Source organism: Acipenser ruthenus, chromosome 5, assembly GCF_902713425.1.
Source record: "Acipenser ruthenus chromosome 5, fAciRut3.2 maternal haplotype, whole genome shotgun sequence".
Taxonomy (NCBI): domain Eukaryota; kingdom Metazoa; phylum Chordata; class Actinopteri; order Acipenseriformes; family Acipenseridae; genus Acipenser; species Acipenser ruthenus.
In genome coordinates, this window is record NC_081193.1 from 76,444,716 (window position 1) to 76,470,019 (window position 25,304).

The following is a 25,304-nucleotide window of genomic DNA, read 5'->3' on the forward strand; positions in this document are numbered from 1 at the left end:
ACAGGATTCAGTATTGTTTGCTTTACACGTATAGAACCATGTACCATTAGCAAGGGGGTGACACTGTATTAAGTGTCTGTGTGTCCGATCATCTGAAGTGCTGCCGTGATGGGAGGGGATAGATCCCACTGTCTGATCTGAACTCAGACTGTGTGTGTTGCAGGTGGGGAAGGCACCGAAGGACCGACTGTGCAGAAGAGTAAGTATGAACTCAGACCCACAGAATAATATGTAGGTCAGAATATATTGTATGAAAGCAAGTACACGTGGCAGGGTGTTTAAATACGGTCCAGTATCCGCATGTGTTGTTCTTGGCTTCGTCTCGTGCTGTTAGACAGCTCAGGCCTGTGGAGTTTGGACCATTGTGTTATTCTGTCACCCTACCCCATCCCTCACAAAGTGAATCAGGCAGTTAAGAGTGGTTCTGTGCTGGTGTGGTGACATATCTGCACAGGTCTGAACACTTATTAGCCAATGAGATTGCTCCCTCTATTCTTGCCTTATAACACCATTAATAAAGGTCTCATTTGGTTTTGGATAGCAATGCATGAGTTGCGCTAATCAAGTTAAACAGAAATGCATTTTAAAAAGTAGTTTGTTTTGCAATGGATACAATGGCAAAATACGTGTTTGTACACATCTCTGCATATAAACATGGGGATGTAGCAGGAAACACATATATACTGTACATGATGTGTGTTAGCATAGATCACATGTGAGCATGAATATAGAGCTCGGTTAGAAAGTTTATAAAAATCAACAGTTTTATGTTAAGTAACAGTTCCTGGTTACAGTGTTGTTTTTCATGCTTTTATAACAAGTTGTTATGTCTTGTGAAGGGTGTGTCATCAGAAATCATTTTGCAGTTTTTTATCAGACTTTGCCATCTCTTATACAGCAAGCAGCATACTACACACAATTTTAAAACACAAAGAAGTGAGGTTCGGACTCCTGTATGTACAGTATGTATGCGTGTGTCAGGGATACTATTCACTATTTAAATGCGTGTTAACCGTTCGGAATTGTGCCTACACCGTTGTCATAAATATGCAGTCAGAATATAGTGCTAGTGTTAGAGTTTACATAGAACAGTGTTAAACCAATGTATTTATACAATTTAAATACACAAATATGTGTTGCAGTAATTATGCAGTTTTATTATGTCTATTCTGACTGGTAATGACCAATGTAAAGATTTCAACATTTAAATGTGAATAATCTCTGTGTCGCCCTTGTCTGCTCTGTCACCTTCTTGCACCCTGTCTTCTCTCTCTCCTCCCCTTCCCGTTCCCTCTCTTCTCACTCCCTCTCTGCAGGATGTAGGAATGGGAGACTCTGCTATGACCTCCTTCCTGGGATCCTGCTCTCAGCTCCTGCAGACGTTGATGGAGGTACAGTATAGACAATCCCAGCTTCACACACAGGGAATCGATGTTATCTTGGGGCTTACATAGTTGAATTCCTTAAAGTGATTGTAGCTAACAAAACCATTCTAAAACTCATACATGCTGTGCACTTCCATTAGTTACACGTCTCACATATGTTTTTGTAAAAATAAATAATAGTAATAATAAAATAACACACAGGAAACATGTATTTATATTTTAAAACATGGTATCTGGTACTACACTTGGTTAAAGAAATCTGTTTGCAAGCCAGTCAGCGTTGAACTTGCTTGGTCATTCTAACTGGAAGGTGAAATTGTCCACAACCCTTTTGATGGCTTGTTTCCTGATCGATTGACTGCAGGATCGTGCTGCACAAACTGAACATTCAATCATTCGGTTTGTGCTCTTCATAGAAATCGGGGTGGTCATTGGTGTTGATTTGGGCTAATTTACCATTCAAAGTGAAACAAGTGAAGAAATGGATGCTTGGATTTGTGATTTGCTGCTTTTCTTACTCTGTGGAGAACAGCAATCCACACAAATCCAAGCAGCTGTTTCTTCCCTCGTTTCACTTGGAATGGTAAGTAAGCCCTGTGCAGAGCACAATCCAAATAATTAAATAGGTTTGTGCAGCCCTACTGCAGGACTGACTGATTCATTAGTTGATTGATTAGTTCATTGAGTGACGGATGGTGGATGTGAGCCGTGATGAGATTGGCTTGTTTGATTAGTTGATTGATTGATTCCTCAGGCAGCTCTGGGCAGTAATGAGATTGGCTTGTTTAATTAGTCGATTTATTGATTGAGTGATTCCTCAGGTGGATGTGGGCAGTGATGAGTTTGGCTTGTTTAATTAGTCGATTGATTGATTGATTCCTCAGGCAGATGTGGGCAGTGATAAGATTGGATTGTTTGATTAGTTGATCGATTGATTCCACAGGCAGATTTGAGCCGTGATGAGATTGGCTTGTTTGACTAATTAATTGATTGATTGATTGATTAATTCGTCAGGCGATGTGGGCAGTGATAAGATTGGATTGTTTGATTAGTTGATCGATTGATTCCACAGGCAGATTTGAGCCGTGATGAGATTGGCTTGTTTGACTAATTAGTTGATTGATTGGTTGATTGATTGATTGATTGATTGATTGATTGATTGATTCATTCATTCCTCAGGCGGATGTGGGCAGTGATGAGATGGGTGTGCCCCTGCTGGAGGTGGAGGACCCCTGGCAGTGTGTGGAAGGGCCGGCCTCCATCGTGGAGCTGGCTCTGGAGCAGAGGCACGTGCACTACCCGCTGGTGCAGCACCACTACATCCTGACCAGCATCCTGCACGCCATCATGAGGTTCAGCATCAAGACCGTCAAGCCACTCGGGCTGTTCGACAGCAAGGTGAGGGGAGCAAAAGAGGAGCTGGGGAGTATGGAACACAGGAACACAGGAACACTGGGCTGCAAGAGATTGGGGTAACGGGGGTTTACTCAGCATGTTTTATTTTTATTGCAATGAGTTCAGGGGTATATGACCCCACCTTCTTCCCTGTCATACAGCCATGGCTAAGGCATGAAGGTATTCAGGTATATAATTGTTAATTCCAAAAGCACAATTTATTGATCATCAGCTGCGATTATTCTTGCTCTCTTTTGTTTTTGTTTATAGACCTCTCACTCTTACTCTTACTGTCCTTCTTACTCCGTTATTCTCTCTTTCTATCCCCAGGGTAAGAATGCCTTCTTCAGAGATCTGACGACGATCCAGCTTCTACCCAGTGAAGACATGGACCCCACCCTGGTGTCACTGAGACAGCAGGTAACCCTCCACTCCACTGTGCTACTAGGGCTGGGACTGGGTTAATCCTTTGCGGTCCTATGTCGGACCTGGTCCGACATTACAATTTTCCCTTTCCAGTCCGATGTCGGACCCTGTCCGCCATCATCAAAAAGACGTAAAACACAGGTGTCTAGTCGTTTTTTCTCCGGAAAAAGCTGAGAAAACCATTCAATGGCCGAGAGAAGCCGAGAAAAAAAAAAAAGGGGGCGGATCTGAGCAATACACATAGCCCCGGCACCAGAGATAATACGGCCATAAACAAACAAGATAGCTGCTTCCGCATCCAGCGCTCAAAGAATATCACAGACATTTGCAGAGCTTTTTGAGATTTTACAGTCATAAAATAATGACTTGGATCGCATTATTGAGGAGTTTGTTGATAAAATGAGTGATCAGGAGATGATTTATCAGTATGCACGACTTAAGAGGTATGTGAAAAATAAACCTGTTTTACTGTGAAAAAAATACTTTTAAACAGTGCATCTGAAATAAACTGCGCGTGTGAAAATAAATTGACCGCAAAGGGTTAACGGGACTGGGAATATACCAGTTTGTACTAGGACTGGGTTAATGGGGCCAGAGATGTACTGGTTTCTACTGGGACTGGGCTACATTAGCCTGGATCGAGTTGTAGGGGATGTAGGGTTCTATCTCTCAGAATACTGTATGCTTCTTGGAATACTGAGTTCATTTCTGGTCCGCACATTACCAAATTGTGGTTTGGAGAGTCCAAGAGCAACTAGACTAATCCTAGGGCTTAAAGTAATGATCTATGAAGGTAGGCTGAAAGAATTGAACCTATTTAGCACAGTTGGAAGTGAAGTGGAGAGACTTAGGACAGAAGGAAGGAGTCACTTCTTCACACAGAGTGGAATGGGTTACCTAGTTGATGTGCAGAATGGCCTCCCCTTGTTCTGTTCTTGTCTCTTCCCTACTATAATACTGCACTTGAGTGCTGCTGTTGTTATCCTTTCTTTATTGGTGCTGCTCCCTAACCCCTGTGCTCTCTCTATCTCCTCAGTTCTTGTTGAAGGTGTTGAGTGGCTGGGTGCAGTCCGTGCCTCGTGATGACTCCTGTCCCCCCCTGGCCCTTCTCCCTCAGGACCAGGCCTGGCCTGCACTGGCTGTGGAGCTGGCCCCCGTGCTGCAGGTTAGCGCCGATGTGCTGAGGCGCCATCTAGTGTGTGAGCTGTACAACTATGGCCTAGACCCACTCGCTGAAGAGGTAAGAGTTATAGCACTCCCCCTAAACAAACACCGGGCCACTGCGTCTCCCCTGTGTTGACTCTGCTCTCCCTGCTCTATCTTCTCCCAGGTGATGCTGCAGGTGGAGGATCAGGAGGTCCTGGCCTCACAGCTGCTCATCCTGACGGGTCAGAGGCTGGCCTTCGCCCTGCTGCACACCCAGACTAAGGAGGGCATGGAGCTGCTGGCCAGGCTGCCCCCCATGCTCTGCACCTGGCTCAAAGCAATGGTAATACAGCACCCCTCTCATTAATGCCCATATATATCTATATATTTACACAGGCAAATCCACACACACACATACAGTGTATGTACAGACAGACGCACACACACACAGACAGCTGGCTCAAGGCACACGGGTGAAGCCAGTGATAATTCAGTACACACATAATGGTCACCCTTATACAGTGCAGTCCATTTATAAGAATCACTGATATAAGATCAATCACTGCAAGAGAATCACCGCATATAGTGATCAAAACCACTGGGACCAAATCATTCCTATACTAACCAATGTAAAATAATCTGCTTGTAAGAATCAAGCAATCCGCTTATAAGAATCATTTCGGGGCAAACTGACTACATGTAATACGGTACTTGATCAAGTGTACAGCCAATAAAGCTGTTTTTGAATTTGATCACATCTCGCGTGATTAGGCACGTACGCAGTGTGGATCGTGCAGTGATGCAGTTAACACTGCATTGTTTGTAATCAAATGGTGAATACACATTCATCGAATACATACCGAGTACAGCAGTGTTATTGTGTGATATGCATGTTTGATGTATTGTCCTCAGTGTTTGAGCACCATTGACATTTGTATACTGTATTTAAACTGCTGACGCATGGAGGCACTTTTGCTAATTGCAATGAGACGTGGCCAAAGGCAGTGTAATGATCAGGCTGGAGTCTTGATTTACAGTTTAAAACCGTTGTTGTTTTTATTTTCCTTACAGTGTGGTGGGGAAATAACCGCTAATAAAACAAACAAACAAACAAAATAAACCTAGCTTTCAGTTGGAGCACTAACTAAGCAATACTTTGTGTGGTCCCTGTGCATACATGCAAGAACTCATGACATCTAGTGGTCAACCCATTACACTGCAGGGAACAAAACTAACTTTCTCAAACTATCATACTGATTCTGTAGCACTTCACCACAGTAATCATATCGGTCTGCTTTGAAGACTCAACCGCTTATAAGAATCAAATTGTCGAGGACGGATGTCATTCTTATTCATGGTGTGGAAGGGTGTGTGTCTCCTTCAAAAATATATTTAAAAAATTGATTCATTGTAAATTGGGGTGATTTACTGTACCCTTATTAAAAGTTATTTTATTCTCTGTAGGACCCGCAGGACCTGAAGAACACAGACGTGCCTCTCTCCCGCACCGGCAGGCTGGTGAGCCGGGTCATCGACGCGCTGCCTGAGAACCACGGCCAGTACGGGCTGGCACTGCACCTCGTGGAGGCTGTGGAGGCCATGGGAGCACCACAGTGAGGGAGGGGGCTGAGAGATGAGGGGATAGAAGGGGGAGGCATTGCAGAGAGAGAGAGAGAGAGAGGGAGGAGAGGGGCTCCACTGAGTGAAAACAAGGGTGTGAGGGGCAAGACTGGGAGAGAGAAATCTCTGTAGGGTTGGAGGTACACAGCAGGAAGAGGGAGGTAGAGGAGAGGGTGCGGGGGGCAGGGGGCGAATCATAAGGCAAGGAGGGAGGGAGTGTTTTGAATTTGTATTTTTTGTGTGTTATTTTTTTTTATTTTATTTTGTAACTAGAGTATGACTAGCGTTCCGCATTTTCGGTTTTCATCTTCACACATTTTTCCTGGGAATTTTTCAGTTTTTATTTTAGATATATTAAAAGAGGGGTAAAATCGGTAAAAAAAAAAATATATATTTTGAATTGAAACAAAGGTCAAATTCTCAGTATACACTTTACGTGTGGAATATGATGTGTAGCAGTTCTGTTTAATGTCCCTGGCAAATTTTGCCATGTATGATGAAGCAGAATCTGCATCGAGGCCGCATTGTCCCAAGTTAACTGATACTTTCCGAACGTTTGGGCAAACACTGTGCTGACACAACTAGTATTTGCAGAAGGTATGAACGTGACATCAGCACCAAACAAGCCGAGTTTGTTCGCCTTGAAATCATAAAAATAAAATTACGAACATGTACCTCAATGCAGCAGTATTTACAACGCAATGCATCCTCTGCCTGTAATTTTTCAGTAAAATTTGGAAAAAACCAGAAATGCAGAACACTAGGTATGACATACTAGACAAGGAACTTACTGAAGTACATGTCTAATTTAATTTACTGACAGCTCATTCATCCTACGTGACAAGGCAGCTCTAGCTAGGTAACTGTCACTGCAGAAGGGTCTTTTAAAATGCCTGTGAAATGCATGGGTCAGCTCTCCCTGTGTCCATCTTTTACCTCCGGCCTCTCCCAAGAGAAAAAGGAAACACAAAAAGTTGACACAGTAACAGAAAGACAGAGGGATCACGGGGTTAGGGGCTGGCAGGACCGTCCAGTTCACAGGAGGCTCAGAAACTGTCATATTATTTATTATTGTAAAACCCTGATTTATTATCTGAACACCTGTTAGCCCAGCAGTTATCCCTTGTTAGCCTTGCTTGCTATAGTATGTGCATTACCTCTGCCCTGTTACAGCAATGGCTCTGTCAGCCCTCAATCTATTATATTTATGGTACTGTATGTTATGTACCGATAAAGAGGTTGAAAAGTATCTTGCTTGTTTGAGAAGGTTTCTAGATTTGGAGTATCATTTAAACAATTTCACAGTTGGAATTTGATTATCTGGTGTTATTTAATGTAGCCCGAATGCTTGTGTGTAATTTATATATATATATATATATATATATATATATAATTACACACACACACATATATGTTGTTATTAAAACTAACACCCCCACAGGCTATTTCTGGTTTATAAAAGAGCTTTAATTCCTCTCCTTATTTATATAATAGCTGTGCCTGTACCTGCATAAATGACTTAATTCTGTACATTAAATAAGAAAGAAATGCATTATATATCTATGTATCATTATTAACATGGCTATAAAAACTGCACGAGGGGTAGGGGGGAGTCATGCCTTCCTGGGGTGGGGGTGTCGCGCTGCCAGAGACAGAGAAATATCACATTTCCATCTGCACCATGAAGCCAGTCTGTCAAACTCAATCTCATTCCCAGTGCCTGACTGGGGCTGCAGACATTTCCACCTGAGGTCTGCTGTCCACAATCCAATATGCAAGGCGGTCAAAGATCACTTCCACAGATTCATTTGCCAACCTCCCAATAGTCCCCACATGGTATAATATATTCACAGGTTTCATGTTAAGCTTACATTTATATTATATTCCTAAAGACTTAAAACCTGCCTCTTTCTCTCTCTAGCATCGTCTGCTGGGGACATTCATAAGTTTAACTTCCACCATCAGTGTGGAGAGATTGAGTTCTGGTTGAAATCCCATTGATCTCGATCTACTGCTCAGGGATGGAAATCAGCAATTTCAAATCAATCCCATCGGCGGGTGGAAATGTGTCTTTAAACAATTGTATTTCACCGTCCGAGGCAGGCTACCTATAACAACAACCCCAGCTCGCTGCTAGGACTGAGTTACTGTACTGTAGCTCTGTATGATGCTCTCAATGCCCACAGTCCCTGCTCTTTCCCCTACTGCATAACAGCACCTAATGAGAGAAGTGAGTGGTGTACCAGCTAGACTTGTGATACAGCAGCCAGGATTCAGCAGATACTAGTTTTCATTGGTCTCACTGTAATATAGTATCAATGCAGGATTTGGGGGATTTTTAGCACTTAATATACACATCTGAATAACCCTTAATTGTTTATAGCGGGGAATTGGAAGTAGTAGTAAACTTGTTTATCTGTGCTAAAGCTACATCCCGACTGAACCGCACTATCAGATAGATTAAACAGGAAATGGTCTCTTTGCTCAGCCTCTGATTTGTTTTTTTTCCTCAGGAAGGCATGCAACACATGGTATCTGAATGGGGGGGTGGGGGCAGGCTTTACTAAAAGTTTGTTTCCCCATCTTTGTATTAGTATGTATATAGTGAGCAAACATAAAACGCTCTGAAATAAATAAAGCCATATGGAATTCAATGTGTTTCTGTGGAGTTATTTTTGAATCGTTATTGGTTTTGTTCACAAACACAGGCTTCTTTACACTGCTCCACCTGGGGTCCAAGAAGTGTAACTGCAGTTCATTATTAAAGGAAAAGAGTTTTCTGAACACATCTTATTTTTACTGCAAAATAGTACACACCATCACCCACTCTCAGAACCAGCTCTGCATCCATCTGCCAGTACACTCACTGGGACCAAACCAGTTTAATTTCTGTCTTTCACAAAAAATATAAAGGGTGTTTAAAGCACTTAATGTTTAGCTGCATGAACATAACTCCAGCCTCATTAGACAGAACATTGAAGCAAGCCAATGTACTAGATTGTAAAGCTTCAAAATGTACCAGGTTTGTCAGTACAGATAACGAGAGAGACATTCTGCTGAAAAGCTGCTGGACAAAACACATTTTTTAAATAAACATTATACACTAAACTATATTTTGGTACAGGGGCTTCTTAGAGCAACATTGCTTTTTTTTTTTTTTTTTTTTTTTTTTTAAAAAAAAAGGTAAATCCAAAACCTGTGACCATTATCTTCTAGAAAGGAATACAACAAATTTGCCCTAATCAAGCTAGTGAGAAACAACATGAAGTTACCATGTAACTACTCTTACCTGAAGCTAAGCTGTGCATCGTTCGGGAGAACATTTTAAACTAAAAACGAAAAAGAAAAAAAAAAGTTTTCACACATACAATGTGGCAATATTTCAGTTTCTATTAATTCTGGATGTCGCAATAGCTGTGTGTTAATTGGATTAATTGTATTTTAAAAGCCGAGTGGTGTGATGAGGTTTTTTATTTTTATTTGTTTTAATCAAGTTGTATGGTTGCTAACATAGTAATGAAATGTTGGCTTTTAAAATATAGAAATATGCAAACACCCATACACATTGCATATTAAGGCCCTATTATGAGCAAGAGCAAATCGTAACATACCATTGTAACGGTATTAAACTACCGAGAAACAACGTAATCCCTATGAAGAAAGGTTATGTTATTATTCCGAGCAGATTCTCGCTAGTTTCTTGTTAAAATAGTAATTTTCCTCTTATAAAATAAGCATTCTTATTTTATTTTTGCACTTGCTTCAAAATAGTCACTATAACCATGTCATAATAAGTACAAGTGCTTTTTGGGGTCACAATAAATAGTTGTTCTGTATCTGCTTTTACTAATTTGATTACATACGTTACTTTTATAGCAGTTTTAGCCAGTCAAAATAAAAAACAGGCCACATTTTCCTGTGAAGGAGTGAAACAAGTACAAGTGCTTTTCCACAACCTTAGGGAATCCTGCAGCCACAGTCAGCATGTCACAGATCTCATGCCGAGTCAGAAGCAGAAGAGCGTTTCTACCAGCACAGCCAGAGTGCCAGGACAGCCTGTCAACAGCACAGTCAGAGCAGGGGTTCCTGTCAATGTCAGTGTTTTGTCAAAGGTGAGGAGAAAGAGAACCTGTCAAAGAGTACTGTTTGTTATATTGCTCAGGCAGGCACTGTCCTTTCAGCTGGAGGCTGCATGGCGCTGCACCCCAGCAGTCAGGGGTTCAAGGTTCAGAGCACAGCCGTGGCGATGACCTCCAGGCAGCGGGGACAGGGGGAGCCAGGGGTCTCGGAGGTGAACTTCCTGCAGCGTGGGCAGCGGGAGCGGGCACAGGGGACTGCAGCCACCTTGTAGGAGGACTCCTCCATGATATCACCGCCTGGGAACACAGGGAGACAGTGAGGGACGGAGGGACAGAACCAGAGGGAGACAGTGAGGGACGGGAGGGAGAGAACCAGAGAGAGAGAGAGAGAGAGACATCTCCTTGGGGGACACAGCCCGGAATACCCATACTGTAATCAAACACAATAGTATTCTTTCTTCTCCTGGTTAGATACAATAATGAATACAACTCAGTATTGAAACTGCAGTTGTCACTCCATCATCAATACATTCTCAAGCACCATGTAAAAAAATATATATATAGCAGCTGACTTGAAAGAGTTAATATCTTAGAACGCTATTTTAACATTGTGGTGTTGTTATTTTACAGTCCTGGATAGCACAGACACTCATACTCTAATCACACACAAGGGTGCTTTTCTCTCCTGGTTAGAGACTATTTTAGCAATGGCAAAAAAAAAAAAAAAAAAAAAGAAAAGAAAAAAAGGCTTTCTTTTATACCTGGAAAAATACAGAAATCTAGCAATGGATTTTTTAACTCTAGAGAAAATACTTTTATAAAAGATAAATAGTCATAAATTGTGTAAGTTAGCATGCTACTTTAACCATGTTTTGTTTTTGTTTTACTAGTCTTTAATACCAGACTAGCATGCCTTCCTCTCCTGCCATTAGTGCTGCAAACCAATTATTCAGCTCTCCACAGAAATCAGGTGACGGTCATTGGTACGGATTGGACTAATTTACCCTTCAGAGTGAAACAAGAGAAGAAACAGCTGCTTGGATTTTTGATGACTGCTGCTTTTCTCCGTGGAGAGCCGCAATCCACACAAATCCAGGCAGCTGTTTCTTCACTTGTAATGGTACATTAACCCAATCAACACCAATGAACCTCACTTGATTGTGGAGAGATTGATCTGAACAAATCGGTTTGTGATTGTGATCGTGCCACAGACCCCCGCCGGTACAGGAAGTGTGACTTTGCTCACCCTCCAGGTTGATGAGGAAGCTGCCCCTCACAGTAAGCGCGTCCGCTGGCAGGTCCCGGGGCAGGGTGGTGAGCAGGCTGGTCTGAGATGTCATCATCAGCTCACACAGCTGGGAGGTGCTGGAACAGGGCATCTCCTGCAGGGACTGCAAGCACAGGCAGACGGCACCACTGAGCAACATCAGCTACAAACTTTGTCTCTACGCACATGCAGACAGCCACTATATACTGTACCCTCAGACCAACTTTCTTCTGGTGTATTGTCCCCAGGCAGCATCCCTCCTGTACACTGTGGCAGCACGGTTGTGTATCATGTGCACAGCGGTGAGGTGTTACTGACCTCCATGAGTTCGAAGAATAGGCCCGGCTCGATGGCGATGGTCAGGTCGAACTCGGCAGCGTTGCGCCCGGGGATGGAGCTCAGGAAGGAGTCCCTGATGGCACACGCCCCTTCAACTGCCTCCACCAGACCAGGCTTCTTCCACAGAGAGCTGGCCTTGATATACCCGCTCCGGAACAGGGTCTCGGACTCTGAAACAACACGAGCAAGAACATCAGTCAATACACTGACTAGACACTGCGCACCACACACACACACAGACACAGACACTGACAAACTGACAGACATAGATAGACACACACACAAAGGCATACACAGACATCGTTGTTCTGGAAGAGGGAATCGGACTCTGAAACAACACGAGCAAGAACATCAGTCAATACACAAACACACACAGTTGTACCCGTGTACCTGGGCGGCCGGGGGTGTGCTGGTAGATCTCCTCGGCTAGGTGAGGAAGGATGGGGGCAATGGAGCGGGTCACAGCATCCAGAACCTCATCCAGAACCGTCAGACAGGAGCGGCGCTGGTGAGAGCTCTCAGCATCGCAGTACAGCCTGGGGGCAGAGAGCCACTCAACACATTAGGCATTGCATTAAAGAGCCTGTGTACTGGACTGCAGGCTGCTGCCTTCCACACTACAGCGCAGCGCTCGGTCCACCAAGCTACTCAAGCCCACTACCCTCCATACTGTAGCCCAGCACTCTAACTAATGGTTTACTCAAACCCACTGCTTTCCACCCTGCATCCCAGTGCTCTGACCACTCAGCTACTCAAACTCACAGCCCTCCACCCTGCAGCCCATAGCTTTCACTAACCAATGAGCTATTCACACCCACTGCCTGCAGGTTGGTCAGGTGTGAGCTGCTGGTACCTGTCTTTGATGATACTGAAGTAGAAGCTGGACAGGTCTCTGCTCACAAATGCCTGCAGCAGCCGGATGACCTTCCCAAAGTCGTACTCTGTGTAAGCGTCCGTCACCTGAAACAAACACACAGATTGTGAGGGAGATAAACCCTTCCTCTGTGTACTGGGGACTCCCTACACCCCTGCCTGCGCATTGAAGTCCTTGGCCCTTGGTCTCCTTGTGATGTCCCTGGATCCCTAAGTCACATGGTAGCCTGCATTTTCCACTTCACCTTATTAAGCTGTGTTGTAAATGCCCCTTTGTTTCAGTTGAACATGAAGTTTAAGGGAAATGCAACAGGAAAACAAATGTAGTTTGATAAAAGTAAAATTTGTGAGACAGGTGTCATTGAAGAAAGTGATTTTAACAGCATCGAGTGCAGGGCTGGAACTCGGCAAGCACAGCTAACTGCTCCCAAACTCGATAAAGATTCGTCTGAATAAGGCTTTAATTGTACCATATAGTTCTAGGATACGTTTATGTCACGGTGGTCACCACTGTCATGGAACCTGTGAATTTTGCCATTTATTTCCGTTCAACCATTGTAACAGTGAGCACTTCTTGTGTAACCAGGAAGTGATTGTGAATTTTACCAAAGATAATATCTTTGATATTACAGTGGCACTCATAATGGCTGACCTTTAGCTCAGTGCATGCCATGTATATTTGAGCCACATCAAGCTAAACACCTTAATACTTGCGAGACCACGGTATTTGAAAATATCCCACAACATTCCAGCACAGAGAGAATCTCAGTCTTACTGTGAAGTAGTTCAGAGCTGAGGAACATTTTAAAGTTCTGGAGAAGCATTACAACCTGATTTCCAGCTCTTGCAGTAGTTGCCCTGCGATGCTTAGCAGTACCAGTCAACAGCGTTGACTCAGAACAAGCCTTCTCATCTTTTAATGATGTGCTGCTCGGGGATGACAGGCGTCACATCACAAGTGACAACCTCTCAATGTATAACTTGTACCAAAATCACAACAGTGTGTAAAAGAGATTTTACTAAAAAGGATCAAGGTATTTTTGTGATACAGTTTAAAGTTACACTTACCCGTTATGGTTGTTTGAAAAAGTATTGTACAAAAATAAACAAATAATTTCAAATAGTTTACTTTTGCAAGGAAAAGAAAACAATTGCATTAAATGTTCTTTGGTTAGTGGAAATATTACACTGTTGTAATATACTGAGTTAAATAAATGCATATTTACGTTCACATTCAGTTGTTATTACACAATTCTTCGTTGCCGTGACCATACAGGTGACTTTTTTTTTATCATGACTGTTCTGTGAATTTTGCCTAATGTTACCATGACAAAACCGTATCCCTAGTTATAATCAGAGGAACTTGACAGTGGGCAGCAGTGTGGAGTAGTGGTTAGGGCTCTGGACTCTTGACCGGAGGGTTGTGGGTTCAATCCCCAGTGGGGGACACTGCTGTTGTACCCTTGAGCAAGGTACTTTACCTAGATTGCTCCAGTAAAAACCCAACTGTATAAATGGGTAATTGTATGTAAAATAATGTGATATCTGTATAATGTGAAATAATGTATAATGTGATATCTTGTAACAATTGTAAGTCGCCCTGGATAAGGGCGTCTGCTAAGAAATAAATAATAATAATAATAATAATAACTTATTTAAAGAGCATCAAATAGTTAATTTTTTTTTTTTTTTTTTTTCTGGGGAAGAGCTGTCTAATGATGCCTGATGCCCATATTCCAGGGATGGAAATAAGACTGCTACTGCATATCACTTTCACACATTCCAGATTTTACTACAAGCTTGATTATCCACAGTGTATAGGTAACAAGCTCAGGCGTGTCTTAGTAAACCAGAAATGGATCAAACTGCTGTGCAATGGGAGTCTTATTTCCACCCCTGTATTCAGAAGAAACCATTGAGTGTTGGTGGTCGCTTAAGTGTTTGGTTGTTTTTTATTCTAGCCGTAAGTATATCAAACAAGCTACTGTATAAAAAAAAAACAGACCTTGATGCTGAACTCCTGCAGTAGGTGCAGCATGTACTGGTCAATGACGAACATCTCCTGGCTCGACACAGAGTGCTTCTGCGGCTCGAACCCGCGCAGGTTACCCACCATGAAGCGCAAAGTGTTCCGCAGCTGAGAGAGGGAATGAGAGAGGCAGTGAGACAGGAGACAGGCCGTCACTGGGTGTGGAGCAGTGTAGAGAGGGAAAGAGACACGAGTACTATCACCACTTCATCCCTGACAGAGAGGTCGTTACCCCATATAGGGTGTGCTTGTATGACGTATATGATGAGAGCTGGAGAGAGTTTGGAGGAAGGAGGCGGAGAGACAATAAGAATTATACTAACTAAAAACAATTGCTAATCGTGCTGGCTTTACACCAGCATGATACTTACTGTCATCTGTTTTGTTTTGGCCATCGAGCCGTTTTGTTCAAACCTTTTATTTAATAAGCACGCACAACCACGCTTTACCTCGCAGTACAGTGTCTGTCTCTTCCTGGTCTGACATCACCCACAAGCCATCCTTGTCACAGACACACAGACACACAGAGACACACACACACGCACACAGAAACAGATATACTGTAGATATACACGCAAAAACACCTATAGGAGACAGACAAACAAAGACACCGGCAGGTGAAAATATTCACAGACGGACGCACAAACAGGCGGACCCCTCTGGTTGCGCAGGCTGACCTTGTTGATGCTCTCGTGGGCTGCGTTGAGCACGCTGGGTCCGATAGTCACCTCTGAGAAGACGTTGGACTCGGCGACCCACCACCGCAAGGTGTCGGCTCCATACGGGGGGGAAAGGGAGGGGTCCTGGCAAGGGAGGGAGAGGGTGTGAGCCAGTGCAGGATTAACCCTCATTCAATCATGGTACCATTGCTGATTGTTTCTTGGTCACTCATGGAAAAATGACTTGTGATTGTGGTTGTGATGTACGACCATGTTCTGAAAATCCATGGCTTGACAATGAATATTTGTAAGGCAAAACAAATATTCATTGCAAGCCAAAACACGGTTTGGCTGTAGTGCCGCATACCAAGCATGGTGTGGCAATGGTTGACCATAGGGAATCAGGACTGACCATGTTAATAGGTAATGGTTTGACCATGGTGTAACATCTGGGTCTCATGCTTTTATAGCAAAGACAATAACTCCTTAGAACAGAGGTGGGCAACTCCATTCTACACTGGGTTTGACAGGTATAATTAAATAATAAACTGCTTTGGGACACGGTTAGAAAGCTTAACTTTTAATTTAAAAGAAATACCCATCACTGCCTTAAGAGTATTCTAATACACATGGATCAGTCTTTGCTTTAAAAATGCAGCAAACAAACTAAGTCCAATATCAGTTCTGGAAATAAGCTGGATGTGTATTAAAATCAAGGTGGGGGGAGGAGGAAGAGGGTCTCACCTGGCCTCCGTTAATCACGACGTCCGGGTCCACCACATTCCCCAGAGATTTGGACATCTTGTCTCCAGCGTCACTCAGAGTGAACCCGTGAACAACCAGGGTCCTGGAACAGGACGGGGGGCAGGGTGGGAATGCACAAGTCACAGGACAGGACGGAAAATAAACAGCTGAATAAATAAAGAAGAATCTAACCTTCTACAAACATGTTTTTTTAATGCAATTTAATGATGTTCAGGTGGCTCATCTCCAACAGTGTAAAACTTCAAAGAATGACACCACATAGAATTCTGTACTAGTCATTGCAGAAACATGTTTTGAGGTAAAATGAAGAACAGTAGTCCCACACAGCCAATTCTGCTCTGGTAGTATACTGATAATATTTGAGGTACCACTGCACTTCTGCATAACTTTAAAAAGGAGACAATTATCTCATCTGTAAGATATCTAGTGAGCAAGGGGCATGGCAGAATAAAAAACAGGGTGAGAGAAGCCCCATCGCTAGTTATCCTACATTCCTAGATAACATTTTGGTACCACTGCACTGAAGAGACGGCTTGATCATTACAATATTTTGCATATATTTAAAGGGAAGATGATTAGCTATTCAGGAATACCAGGACATTTAATAAAAGTGGTCTGAATCATTCTGTCATTCTGCTAAAAAATATGGCATACATTTTTAGGGACCATTCTGAATCACTGAAGCTACATTTCTTTTAAACAATATAAATTATTGCACAACAGAAGCACTAATCACAATTGCAGAAGCAGTTTTCCAGATGGGGAAAATGTAAAGTGTGACACACAGCCACCTCCACTACATCCTTGTTGAGAAGTCATGCTTCATCATTACAGCACAGCGGAGGACTGGGGGGGTCACTGACCTGTAGGGGGCCTTCTTTCTGACCGCCACACTAGTGAGCAGGGAGGACTGGAACCAGCCGCCCAGCTGGTCCTTCCCTTCCAGATACACATCAGCACACCGGTCAGGCTCTGAGAAACAGGAGGAGAGACAGTCAATGTCAATGTTACACAGAGACAGACAGTTACTGTGAGCAGTACATTCCAGATACATACAGTTCTAGTCAAAAGTTTACATACCCCAATGGAAATTTATCATTTCTAGAAATGTATTGAAAATAAATAAATTTAGGAAAAATCATTTGTAGCAAAAGTTTAGATTTTGTGAATGAGGAAAAAAAAGTTACAAGAAACAGATTATTTATTTGTCTACAATTATTTATTTCAGCAATTTTTTTGCAAAATTACAAAAATGCAAATTCAAAAGTATTCCTACCCTGACAAGGAAAATTAAATGAATAGCTAGTTTAGGCACCTTTAGCAATAATAACCTCTTTTTAACGATTAGGATATTTGTCATGATTCTTCAGTGATTTTTGACCATTCTTCAACGCAAAATTGTTCCAGTTCATTCAAATTCCAAGGACTTCTCTTGTGCACAGCCTTCTTCAACTCATACCAAAGATTCTCAATCAGATTTAGATCGGGACTTTGACTAGGCCATTCCAGAACCTTAATTTTATTCTTCTTTAACCATACTGAAGTAGATTTTGATGTGTGCTTTGGATCATTGTTGTGTTGGAACGTCCAATTGCGCTTTAAACCAAGTTTTGTAGTGGAGGGTTTCAAATGATTGGCTAATATCTTTTGGTATGCTATGGAATCCATTTTACCATGTATTGAGACTACATTTCCTGTGCCATTAGAGGACAAACAGCCCCATAGAAGGATATTACCACCTCCATGCTTGACAGTAGGTATGTTGTTCTTTTCTTTGTATGCCTTACCAGACTTTCTCCATCCACGTGACCAGATAGCTCGATTTTTGTTTCATCACTCCACAAAACCTTCGACCAGAACTCGTATTCATCATTCAAATGCAGTTTTGCAAACTTTAAGCGATTGTCCTTGTGACGTTTTCCTAAGAGTGGCTTTTTCCTTGGCCTGCGACCATTGAGACCTTCACCATGCAATACTTGACCTATGGTTGAAATGGAAACTCCAGTCCCACTTGCAGCCAATTCACTTTGAATATCTTTGGCAATCAATCTCGGATTGTTATTAACCTTCCTCACAATTCTTCTACTTGTTCTTGGTGAAAACCTTCTTTCTTCCAGACCGAGGGAGCGTTGTGACAGTACCATGAGTCTTGTAATTCTTGATAATAGAAACAATAGTTGAAATTGGGATACTCAAATGCTTGGAAATATTCTTGTAACATTCTCCAGCTTTATGACAATGAAATAATTTTCTGCCTAAGGTCTTCAGATAGCTCTTTACTTTTCCCCATATTGACTTACTGGTAATGACAGCAATCGTCCTATGCCTAACCCTTTTATACTCTAAGAATGTTCACCTACAATCTAGCATTTTCTAGAATTAGGTTCTGCATTATCATATTGAAATTTCTAGGACCTTGCAGACAATACTATCATAGCATCAAAGGGTATGAATACTTTTGAATTAGCATTTGAGTTTTGCAAAAGAATTGCTGAAATAATAATTGTAGGCATCTATTTCTTGTAACCTTTTCTCCTCATCCACAAAAGCAAAACTTTTGCTACAAAAGATTTTTCCTAAAATTCTTTGTTTTTGAGAAATTTTTAGAAATTATAGATTTCCATTGGGGTATGTAAACTTTTGACTACAACTGTATGTAACACGGAGACTGAGTGAAAGACTAGTGACGGTCCATATGTAGAAAAAAAAAAGGTTTCTCTAACTGCACCAAGTTGCTGGTTGCTTGCATCAGGAAAGCACACTTACTGTGAGCACTAAGACTAAAGTGTTGCTTCCGAATATGGCCGTGTCTCAGAAAAACAGAAAAGGTAAAGTATAAGACAGATAGATAGGCAGACAATCAGAGGCAGGCAGGCAGACTGGCAGGCGGGGATTGTGGCTGATTAGTTGTAAAATAAATTAGATTTATTACAAAGACTGGGGCTGAACCATAAACAGTAAGAGTTCTGGCAGGAATTATATACTTGTACTTTGTCCCAGTGCTAATGCTGTCAATGTGAACAGAAACCTCCTAAAAGGTCTCCAGTGTCACAGTGACAGCAGTCTGTAGCCACACGGTACAGGTCTTCTTTCTCCTTTATAGTTTCAACTATGTGAAACCATCACCAGAGCAGTAAGCCGCTAGCATGATTTAGGAGCCAGGCTGTCAGGGAATAAAACACTGATTCTTTGACCTCCAGGTGAAACAATAAGAGCCCATCAGATATTAAATTGTTCCACTCAGTGTTATATAAAGTTAAACATTATCCAACACTAGCACAGGGAATTACAACCCTGCATCTCAGGAGCACAGGTTTATTGCCCCCAATCCTCCTGTACTCTTGGGGTCAGGGCAGATGTATTGTGACACAGAGCACTGTTCACACAGCTCAGCATTTCTTATACATTATAAATCATCAAGCCACTCTCAGACAATAAAAAAAACAGCAGAACATTGCATTGCAACTTATTTTTCCAATAATGTTATCCCCTGCAAGTGATAAAATGTGTTCTCTGGCAAATCTAAAGTGCTCACGACACTCTTATACCATAAAATACATGGTAAACTGCACATATTAACACATACAAGAGGCAGTGCCACATACTGACTTATATACGAGACAGGGTCAACTAGACATATAAAACTTTTACAGCAACACAATCATTTCAGCAAATTACAGGCAGGTAATCAATAAGACCTTAAAAAGGAGAGAATGCTATCCAGGATTTCTTGTTAGGCCAATGTTAACACTGGGATAATTTTCAAGCAACTTATTGCCGAGTCTTTTTACATTTTTAATCACACATCACAAGTCATAAATCAACTGGGCAATACATTTCAAAACATTCACTCTGGAGCGTTGGTCAGGAGAAAAACAAAAGGATCACAGTGTATCCAGATCACACTCCCTCCTGCAACAATGCTGCTTTTCAGTTCCCACAATGCACCACTCCTTTCAATCAGAGCACCAGCATTGTTGCAGGAGAGAGCAGGAACTGTCTTTTTGACTTTTAGTTATATCTCAGAATTGTTGATTGAGGGAAGGGAGGTGAGGGGACTGTACATTACAGTGAACACAGGGACGCCCCGATAACTCTTACCATCCAGCACGGCTGCCCATGAGGTCCCGCTGTCAAACCAGATGTCCAGCACGTCCTCTCCTTTCTCATAATCCTGCACCTCAGCCACCTTGCTCTGTCGGGACACAAAGAAGACAGGCCGGGTCACACAGGAGGCTCAAGTGAAATAAAGATTAGGGATCGCACAAACTCCTAATCATTTCAATAACAGACTTCATTGAGAGCAATTCCAAATTGCACTCTGAGATCCCAGGATGCGGGGCTGATGGTTATTCCTAGGGTCAACAAAATCACCATGGGATGTAGGTTTTTAATGTAAAGCTCCGAAATTGTGGAATGCGCTGCCTGCATCTGTCAGGGAAGCTTGGGACCATTACAGTTTTTATGTCAAGACTGAAAACTTACTTTTATAAAATAGCTTTCTTGTCTTTGTGGGTTTTAATGTAACTTTTATATTGTATTATTATTATTATTATTATTATTATTATTATTATTATTATGTATGGATGTGTGCATGTAAGTATATTTATCTATCTATGTATGCATGTGTGTGTATATGTATGTATATGTATATAATAATATATATATATATATATATATATATATATATATATTTACTATACTGTTTGAATATGTTATTTAAATGGTATGATTGTGGTAGATGTGAAATATGTTTTTTGATTGCCCAATTAATTTTACCCCCAATTTTCTCCCCAATTTAGAATGTCCAATTACGTTCTCTCACTGCACTGCAGTAGTTACCCACACCAGCATGGGAGAACTGAAGGTCAGCGGGCATCCTCTGATCCCCAAGCCAATCACTCTTTACACCCCGGAACTGGACAGCGGATGTCAGCTAGCTAACAAGCTCTGGAGGACAAAGTCCAGTCCTGTATATGTCTGTGCGTTTAGGAGAAACAGACCCTGTCGGTTTAGCCTCCCTAACCCGCAGCAGAGTCGAAGCAAATGCCAGCTCCGCACAGCCAGGACATGAACCAGCGTTTTATTATCCATCATAACCTGGATGACTGTAAGCCAGTAGCCAGGTGTCTCTCTCTCGTACTGTAGCCTGCCCCACTCCACTCTCACCTTCTTGAGAACCTCCGCAGGCAGCAGCTGCTCCAGAGGCAGTTCCCACCAGCAGTCACTGCCATGCTTCTCAAACAGCATGGACAGGTGCTCCACTGTGTGCCTGCAACACACACATAACCACATAAGAACATAAGAAAAGATTGTGAACGAGAAGAGGCTGATCGGCCCATCATGGCTCGTCCCTTGTTAGCACACCATTCGCCCCGACTAATTTAACAGGACAGAATCCAGTCTATTTTTTTTAATGTTACTGTGCATATATCAACATTTTGTGCTATTATATGCCTTCATCTCTAAATTATTCCTGATCATAGGGTTAGCCCTACTACAGAGAGAAACCTAGAAACGAGGGGTACATGGTGAAAACCCCCCACCCCCTCCCCCACATTCAGGCAGATTCTCCACTGGAACCCCCCGGTCACTTTATTAGGTCTAAATTGCATCGATAAGACAAGGATGAAGGAAGCTTTCAAATATTTTCAGGGTGGGTAATCATTAACAAGTCTTTATTGCATATACCATAAGCTATAAGCTTCTTTTAAAATTTGCGAACAGCTTCAAGATTAGCTGAACTAACACGCTGGATAATCAACAGCCAAATATCCACCTCAAACTTTCACTGAGACTTTGAACCCCTGAACAAATAGCACCTGTCACTTGACTTCAGCAACACCCCAGCCTCTGCAGACTGCACGCACATCAGGGGTGAAAGCTAACAAAAAATATACCTACATAAAAACCCAGATCAAGTGATTTAAGCCACTTTTATTAAATACATGAATTAATTAATAACCAGACCACTGGGATAGGATGGGCGTGTTACACCCGAGACATAGCTGATGTCATAAAACAAGGATAGATTTTTTTTTTTTTTTTTTTTTTCAACTGTTGTGCAAATTTACCCTGGTAAACTTTTACAAATACACCTCAAACCCAGTACCCTACTTCTATCTGACTCTAAACTGGGTTGGGACTATAAACTATTAGCATGATTTTATTTTGCTATTAGTATTTCTAGTATTTATTGACAAATATATATAGTGCTCCTCGTTATTACACTGGTATGGATCTGTAGTAAATGTTTTGAGAATGCAGCTCAAAGCGATATTGTAACTCTCATTCTAATTTACTGTCCATTTCTCTGTGCAACCCTCTCACGATTCTGTTTCCACCCATGCTGCGGGGTAACTAAGTAACTCAAACACTGTCAGGAGGGCGTGGAGGGGAGACTTTGCCCTTGCATGCCATGTAAGTCAAACAGCTTCGTCAGGCAGTGGTTGTGTCATTTTATTGATATTTTATCTTTCAAGCTATCCTAGTGGTTACAAGAACTTTGCTGCAACAGAACTTTGGTCGAGGGGACAGGAAAAGTCTTTGTCAAACAGCCTAGTTTCATTTTGTTCCAACAGGTAAAACTGAACACATTCTTATTTGCTTGCTAATACATTCTTACTTACTTTACAACTTCCTGCTATTCGATTGTCCTGGATTGTTAATGAGCAGTTTGCATTTGTTAAAGTTGAAATACAAAACATTTGTGAATGACTTCAATGTGTTTTCTCCTCCCCTCCATCCATTCTCAGGCCAGCTGCTTTGATACAGCAGCAGTTCTGAGAACACTCCTATTTGAACATCTAAATGCAGGTGGTTTACCAGTAATGCTTGCTTGGGGTCTGATTTACAAGGCTTGGTAACTTCTATTAAGCAAATCTGATACAAAGAAACAAGCATTTAGCATATTTACATAAACAACACAATAGAACATTAAAAGAAAGGGTTGAAAAACTAAAGTACAGCTTTGTACTGAAATTGATAAACTTTCTCAAAATACCCTTTTTAACACGAGTGAAAAAAATGCAAATTTTGAGCCAAACACAACCAAAAGTTCTGTAAGGTTTCAGGAAAGCCCTGTACGGTCTAGTATGGGTTTATAAACTTTGTAAATGTTGATCTGAAAACGCAGGTTTCATGTGTGGGCCAAATAAAATAACCTGGAGGAAAAATATTAGTATTTCATCAAAACCAAACTGTGTTCCAAGCTCAGCCCGTCCTGGTCTATCCCAGCCTAGCCCAGTCCAGCCTTGTGTGGACCTGAACCACGCCCAAAGCAAAGCGCTGGGGCAGCACGACACCAGCTATGAGCTCACCGGGGCTGCCATAGCACTAGCCAATCAGGCATGGTATTTACAGGACTGGGCAGGACGCTTATCACAGCCTTTATCAGTGAGCGAGGGGGAGAGAGAGAGAGAGTGAGAGAGAGAGACACACACTCAGCACTCCTCCCGCACATCACAGACAGACCAGAGACTGCTGCTTCTACGACTCCACACGCAAGACAGCACACCTGCTGCTGCTGTCTGTCAGCTCACAAACTTTAAAATTGTTCTTTTAAAATCTTTTCTGCTGTCATTTTTACAATAATTGTAAATCGGATCATTGTAGAGAGGCGATTAAGAAGCTGATTCATAACGTGCAGTTTTGAGGACACAGGGCTTTCTTTCACAGGGTTTATGGAAGCCAGAACGCAACACTGAGCAAAAAAAACTAAAACAAAAAAAGTGTGTAACGCTTTAGTTTTCATGCTTAATTGGAGCTCGGTATTGGGCATATCTTCTTCAGTATCACTGCTGGCTGGTGCTAAATGGGTAAGATTGTACTGTCTAGAAATGGAAGAATATTTAAGAATTTCAAATAATTACATTTAAAAGCCATGTAAAATGTAAATTGATATATAAACCAGATTTAAAAACTAAACTTAGGAATGTCAGGATCTGTCGGATTCCCTCTCTTGTGTTTGTTGTGATTGCAACTCCTTAAGAATCAGTTCTTACAACAACTTTCATCTGCCTCAGTAGCGGCAGGGGTTAAAGTCTAAAACATTTGGCTATGATTGCTGCTAGGAATCAAAGTTCAGGAGTAGAGCCAGGGTATGGATTAGGAATACATCTCCTTATTGCAGGAGTCTATAATCATGGCAACAGTGTAGGGAAAACAGAGAAGGGAAATAGCCTATGAGAGATAAGGGACTAATGGTTAGAGCTGAGGGACTGGGAGGCAGTGTGATCTAGTGGTTAGAGCTGAAAGACTGGGAGGCCTAGCCAAATCTAATCAGTGGCACATACAGATCTGATGAAATTTTCCCACTTACAGTGAAGCGGTGCTCATCAGCTGTAACAGCAACTCCATGAGGATGACTGGCTTCCAGTGGAGCTGCTGTTACTTTCGATGGGCACTTACTGACCGAGAGACAGACAGACATATATGAGGACCAGAGAGACACCTTCACTGCCTCTGGCTTTAGTTAAAACCTACTTAGAAATGAAAAAAAAATAATAATTACAATGACAAATGTTTGGACTAAAAGTCTTTTTCAATGTATTAATTGTCAGGGAAGGTGTTAGAGCTGAGGGACTGGGAGGGAGGCATTGTGGTCAGAACTGATGGACTGGGAGGGAGGCATTTTGCTCTAGTGGTTAGAGTCGAGAGAGAGAGAGAGAGAGAGAGAAAGTGTGGTCTAGTGGTTAGAGTTCAGGGACTGGGAGGGAGGGAAGGAGTGTGGTCTACATGTTAGAGCTGAGGGACTGGAAGGAATCCAGTATGGTCTAGACATTGAAGAAGACTTCTAGTCAAAACGTTTGTCATTGAAGGTATGTTTTATTAAGCGTTTAACAGCAATGGATGATTGCAGTTAGCGTGTGAAGAGACTGCAGGTAAATCGATCCGGGTAGGCAGGGCGATGACCTATGAACTGACAGTCAGTCCCAGCTCTGAACCTGCCTGGCAGTTCTATAGGCCACAGTCCTGCCTGCCGCTCACAACACAGTGGAGCTGCAACTCCACGAGGACCAGCAACCCCTGCTGCGCCTCTGAGGAGGAGTGGGTTTGCTACTTAGACCTTACTGGAGGGCTTCATTATCGCCCTCTGAGGATGAAAAAGGTTGTACGTACATATATCAAATCCATATACCTGGAGAACCACATTTAGCAAGTTATTAAGAATATATGATTCTGAGGATATAAGGGCTGACTGCCCCTTTAATCCATCCGTCTCTACATCACACAATTTTGCTTGCATCTAGAGAACTGCTTATCAAATTGCGATAGGATTAACAATTTCATTGCTAATTCTTATTTTGTACTTGCTGTGGA

General features: G+C 42.2%; 2 protein-coding genes across 2 annotated transcripts in view; one reads left to right on the forward strand and one right to left on the reverse strand.

Moving 5' to 3' along the window:
* The window catches only part of rab3gap2 (RAB3 GTPase activating protein subunit 2 (non-catalytic)), a 35,420-nt gene extending 26,794 nt beyond the window's left edge, over positions 1 to 8,626 (forward strand). The window contains exons 29-35 of the mRNA XM_034003243.3: positions 164 to 199; positions 1,317 to 1,391; positions 2,565 to 2,783; positions 3,111 to 3,200; positions 4,243 to 4,446; positions 4,537 to 4,695; positions 5,817 to 8,626. Of these exons, the coding sequence (XP_033859134.3) occupies positions 164 to 199; positions 1,317 to 1,391; positions 2,565 to 2,783; positions 3,111 to 3,200; positions 4,243 to 4,446; positions 4,537 to 4,695; positions 5,817 to 5,969 (936 nt within the window). The 3' untranslated portion in view covers positions 5,970 to 8,626. The remainder of the gene's footprint in view (positions 1 to 163; positions 200 to 1,316; positions 1,392 to 2,564; positions 2,784 to 3,110; positions 3,201 to 4,242; positions 4,447 to 4,536; positions 4,696 to 5,816) is intronic.
* Positions 7,339 to 25,304, reverse strand: part of iars2 (isoleucyl-tRNA synthetase 2, mitochondrial) — a 29,567-nt gene continuing 11,601 nt past the window's right edge. Inside the window, exons 13-23 of the mRNA XM_034003244.3 lie at positions 21,153 to 21,255; positions 20,085 to 20,178; positions 16,847 to 16,955; positions 15,963 to 16,065; positions 15,237 to 15,362; positions 14,536 to 14,667; positions 12,511 to 12,617; positions 12,048 to 12,193; positions 11,637 to 11,827; positions 11,298 to 11,442; positions 7,339 to 10,348 (exon numbers count right to left, since the gene is read on the reverse strand). Coding sequence (XP_033859135.3) covers positions 10,200 to 10,348; positions 11,298 to 11,442; positions 11,637 to 11,827; positions 12,048 to 12,193; positions 12,511 to 12,617; positions 14,536 to 14,667; positions 15,237 to 15,362; positions 15,963 to 16,065; positions 16,847 to 16,955; positions 20,085 to 20,178; positions 21,153 to 21,255 — 1,405 coding nt within the window. The 3' untranslated portion in view covers positions 7,339 to 10,199. The remainder of the gene's footprint in view (positions 10,349 to 11,297; positions 11,443 to 11,636; positions 11,828 to 12,047; positions 12,194 to 12,510; positions 12,618 to 14,535; positions 14,668 to 15,236; positions 15,363 to 15,962; positions 16,066 to 16,846; positions 16,956 to 20,084; positions 20,179 to 21,152; positions 21,256 to 25,304) is intronic.